Here is a 5090-nt window from a genome sequence, read left to right as displayed (position 1 = left end):
ATGAGACTGATTTGTCTTCAGGTCCATGAATGGTTAATACCCACATTTCATTACAACTTGTCTACAGGTTTGTAGACTCCATTATGTACTACATTCTCTACTAATGCCTTTGTTTGTAGGACGCAAGTGCAACAAAAATAACCCTGCAACAATACAGAAAACTTCACAAATTACCTCAGGTTTTCAAGCTATATTACCAAAATCGAAAATTACAAAACATAATAAAGTATAAACTCATACCTGTCAGTAATTGATGGTGAATATCTTGGTAGTTAGGCTTCTGAGAATGATTGTGTATCACCACCGTACAGTTCCTGCGCCATATCATGGATCCGGGTCTTTAGACGGCACGACGCTTTATTGTGCCCAGGTGTCTTGCATACACTACACGTAGTCTTTCTACGGCGATTACCTTTCGTGCCCGATGTACTTGCACCACCATATGCGCGCTTGGCACGGTCGGGGTTCCTCAACGGGACAGATTGATTGTTTTCATCAATGTTGTCATGTACTGTGTTGTCCTTTTTCTTCTCTTTCAGTCTTTCAGTATGTGTAGTAATAAGGTGTCTAGTGCTTGTGAAATCTTCAACCGAATCACCGGCCAATTTGCACATTTCTCTACAACCATTTAGTAACACTGCATGGCGAGCCATGTTAACAGAACCCCAATTACCACTGACATCAGCAGCATAACATTCAATGACATCTCTAGCACGTTTGGTCCACCTATGCAGCACAAGACTAGGTGGAATTTCATGCATACCCAAAATTACCATAACAGCTATAATATGCTCACATGGAAGGCCAATTGACTCCATCCGTTGACAAGAACATTTCAGCATTGGTGTTGGTGGATAAAAAGATACATGCCATTCCTTGCTCGGTGTTTGAAACTTCGAAACTGTGAATATCTTGAAAGTGGAAGTGCTTCTACGACCACTAACATACACTAAGAATGCTTTAACAATAACACCCCGAAATTTCTCAAATATGGACGGTGTATACACAGAGGCAGCTGACTTCTCAAGTAGCTTGAAGGGAGTTTCTAGGGGTGCCTTCCCAACAACCGATGACAACTCTGCTTCTTCCTCCCTAAACCGCATAAAATTCAAACATCTGTGAAAGTGTTTTAAAAAATCTGAAAGGTTATACCTTGAATGTATGAACTTCTTGATTTCTGAATGCAAACTCTCACATCTTGATGTTGTGCGAAACCCAGCAAAAAAACAACCCCTTATATGAGCTACTGCCCACATCTTTCTATTTTCATAATGTTCCATCACCCATTCATTGTCTTCCAAACCGAATTTTGATACAACAGATTCCCACTTATGTTTGAATTCACCCACCTCATAGTCAACCAACATGCATCTTTTGAACTGTTGAGTGAAACCTGGAATCTTTATGTTTCTTGTAGCATTCTGCAGCAAGTGCCAGGCACATAATCTATGATGAGCACTAGGAAATACTGTGGTAATTGCATTTTTCATTGACAAATGCCCATCAGTAATTACAAATGTAGGAAACTTTCCTCTCATTTCCTCAAGAAATCTTTCAAGTAGCCAAACATATGTCTCTTCACTTTCATTTGCAATTATTGCACAGGAAAACACCGTTGTTTGGTTGTGGTTGTTCAGTCCAGAAAATATTACAAATGGGTACTGATATTTGTTTTTCCCGTACGTAGCGTCAAACGCTACAACATCACCAAATACTTCATAGTTCTTTTGGCTAATTCCATCTGCCCAAAACAAAAGTTCCAGTTTTCCATCCTCGTTAGCATGATGTCGCCAAAACATTGCCAGATCTTTTTTGCGCAAATCCTTCAAGTACAAAATAGCATTTTCAACATCAGACTTTAGCTGCCTCCTCTGCTTGCCTATCTGATTGTGTAAATGCATTTTCGTAAACGGCACCCTATCAAATCCACCAGACTGACTAGCAATGAGGTTGTAAACTCCCGTTACACCTATGCCAGCATTCCTCATCCCATTAAGTTGCATAACATCACCTTCCCTTAACCTTCTATGCAGGGCCAACCGACCAACATGTCTTTCACTTAACAACTCATGATTGTGGTCATCATCAAATTTTGTAACATACCAGCGACTAGTTGCAATGTGAACGTGGACACGGAAGTTTGCAAGACAACCACAACGCTGCTCTGCTTGCTTCTTTCTCTTTCTACTTCCCCTTGCAACCACTTTGCGGAATCCTTCTCTAAAATATACAAAGGATTGTTGCACAACCTCCCCTTTTTTGTTCCTTAAGATTTTGTTTTTCCTCGCTGCAAACCCTTTCACCATCGCATACAGGTTGTAAAACTCAAAGCCAACCTCACGATTACTAAATTGAAATTTCATTGCTGCTTCAGTACTCAAACTCTTCATATCATAATTCAACAAATCATCCATTCCAGTTATCACTACTTCTTCATCATGGGGTTCTTCATCACCGCCATTTTCAGACATATCCTCCAAACCCTATTGTCAAAAATATTTTCATCATTTACATAAAAACAACCACAATAATCAAATTATGTTTTTTCAAAATCATTGCATAGATGCAAATTATTTAACACTTCAAATTCATTTACCTGTCCTGTCAGACGTTCTTCACCTTCATTTGGGAGTTCAACCTCTTCTTCCAAAATAACCATACCTCAAACCTCAACAGTAGCACCTTAGTCAATATACTGCAACAAATATAGAAAAACGTCAATGTCTATAACAAACCTTGCAATCAAACATAACGTAAAGACCCATATCGATAAATCCCAACTCCTTCAATTACCCATAAACCCAGATCTTTTTCTCAACAGTCAAAATGCCCAGACCTTACACATGCATCAACTACAGCCAAACTATATCAATTAAAACCTACATGAAATCAATATACTGGAAATTGCTTCCCTTTCAGTAAGCACGACGCTTAAGACAAATTTAAGTGTAAATCATACCTACAAATAAAATCGTGAAGATAGCTAGGTTATGATATGGAAGTAATGATCTGGACAACGCGACGTACCCACAGACACACATAATGTAGAACCACCTCGCAATTATAGACCACTAACATCGCCTAAGCTTATCGCTTCTTCAAGGTCACTCCAAGACCGCTCTTTCTCAATGTCAAGTCCTAACATTACCCAAAGTTACAACCCCCTTTTGAACCCTAAATCGACAAATTGATAGAGGTACCAAAGTACAAATCTTAATATTTACCTGGCCCCCACTGTAATTTACTTACCAGCACTACCCTTGCAAATACACTAAACCGAAATAAAACCGGCTAAACCCACTGCAGCAGGTGACTTTGGTGGAGGACGGGTACACCACCTAATCAGGTGGTGCCCAATAAACGCACCCAGAAATAACAATTAATGTTTTTGTTTTATTAAAATTGATATCTAACTTTCTAATATACCTTTTATCTCTCTTATTAATTCTAACTTTTCAATTTTCATACTACAATAAATGAAGGGTACAATTGGTAAAGTATAATTAATACTTTCTTGAACTTTGTAAAGTGGCAGATAATTAAGAACAAAATTCAGCCAGAATTAGTGTCAGTTATTTAGGAACGGAGGGAGTAGCCGCTTTATCTACCTTTTAGTTTGTTTGTTTGAACCATGTTTGAATTTCAATAAACCCATAGTTAAAGTAATGCCTTTGATGGAGACTTTGGAAATTTGATGCTTTATAGAAAATTATCAACCTTTTAAGGTCAATTTTGGAAGCTTGTAGGATAGATAGTTTGTGTTGCCACCTTTTAATATTTTAGATAGGACTAGTGTTTTTACCCGTGCAAATAGACTTATAAGCACGGATATCTCTCACCTATGGCGTGTCCCAGTGTTGGGCACCGACACGACCCCGATACACGTACGACATTTATATGATATGTGTCAGACACTTTTTTCCTCGTGGTGTCTGATTAAAAAAATATTTTTTTGTGGCTTTGATACTTGAGTCGACATCTCTTCTTAGCTCGACAACCCTAGAACACTTTTATTTTTAAAAACATAATTTTTAAGAGTGAAGTATGAAAAAAATTGCTAATTTATTACTTAAAGAACTTGAGTCAATGACAGTTTCAATGATGATGATCAATAAAAGTGAAAATCAGTAGATAGATTAGCTTTTTTTTTTTAGACAATTAGCCTTTTACAAAGAAAATATCAAAGTAATTTTTTAAGCTTTATGACAAGAGCTTCATTCAAAAATACCAAGGGATATATATATATATATATATATATATATTTATATGTGCATACGTTGATTATATATACTAGTATTAACTCTGTTTGTCCGTGCGATACACGGATAATTTTTTACGAACTCCACTTTTAATTATAATTATTGAGTATTTGATATATATGGAATAAATCCTTTCAAAAATATATATATATATATATATATATATATATATAAGTTTCAAATGTTAACCGTGTTTGACCCCATGTCGACGTGTTCTTTGGTGCAATTTTTACTGTAAAAGATGTGATAATAATTTATACAAAGACGTACAAATAAGCATGTAATAGATGTTGCGCAAATGTTGTTCAATATAAATAGTACCCCACATTAGAGCAAGAAATTAGATAAATCATACATATGTAAACCCTTTGGAAAACTTCCTTGAAGACAATGTTCTTGGTAACATCTTATTCGCTACTGTCTTCGTTGCATCCTATGTTCGCAAAAAAACTATGTAATAGCTTCCAAGTTCAATCCACCACATAACCAATACCAGATGAAAAAACGATAAAGCTACCAGACATCACTAATAATAGTATTTTTTAAAACTTAGTTTATAAAAAAGTAGATACAAAGAGATGTAAGGGACATGCACATGCTGAAGGATATCAACAACCAATGTTGTCAGACTCGCGAGTTAACTCGCTGACTCGGTAGACTCGCGAGTCTACATAGGAAAAACGAGTCGACTCGCTGTCAGACTCGTTTTTTGACAAAACTCGGTCAGACTCGGTCTGACTCGGTTGACTCGCGAGTCAAGACCGAGTCACCGAGTCAAGGGTTTTTTTTTTTTTTTTTAATTAAACAATCCCCAAAATCTAAACCTAATTT

General features: G+C 36.8%; 1 protein-coding gene across 1 annotated transcript; it reads right to left on the bottom strand.

The window, feature by feature from the left end:
- Positions 1-272: 272 nt before the first annotated feature.
- Positions 273-2659, bottom strand: LOC130743072 (protein FAR1-RELATED SEQUENCE 5-like). Its single transcript, XM_057595186.1, has 2 exons — positions 2597-2659; positions 273-2483 (listed from the first exon to the last, which is right to left on the bottom strand). Exons 1-2 carry the CDS (start codon positions 2657-2659, stop codon positions 273-275), a joined length of 2274 nt encoding a protein of 757 aa, XP_057451169.1.
- Between the last annotated feature and the right edge of the window lie 2431 nt (positions 2660-5090).

This window comes from Lotus japonicus, chromosome 1 (assembly GCF_012489685.1).
Source record: "Lotus japonicus ecotype B-129 chromosome 1, LjGifu_v1.2".
Lineage (NCBI taxonomy): Eukaryota > Viridiplantae > Streptophyta > Magnoliopsida > Fabales > Fabaceae > Lotus > Lotus japonicus.
Note: the sequence above shows the minus strand (reverse complement) of the source record. Positions and strands in the feature narration are given on the sequence as shown.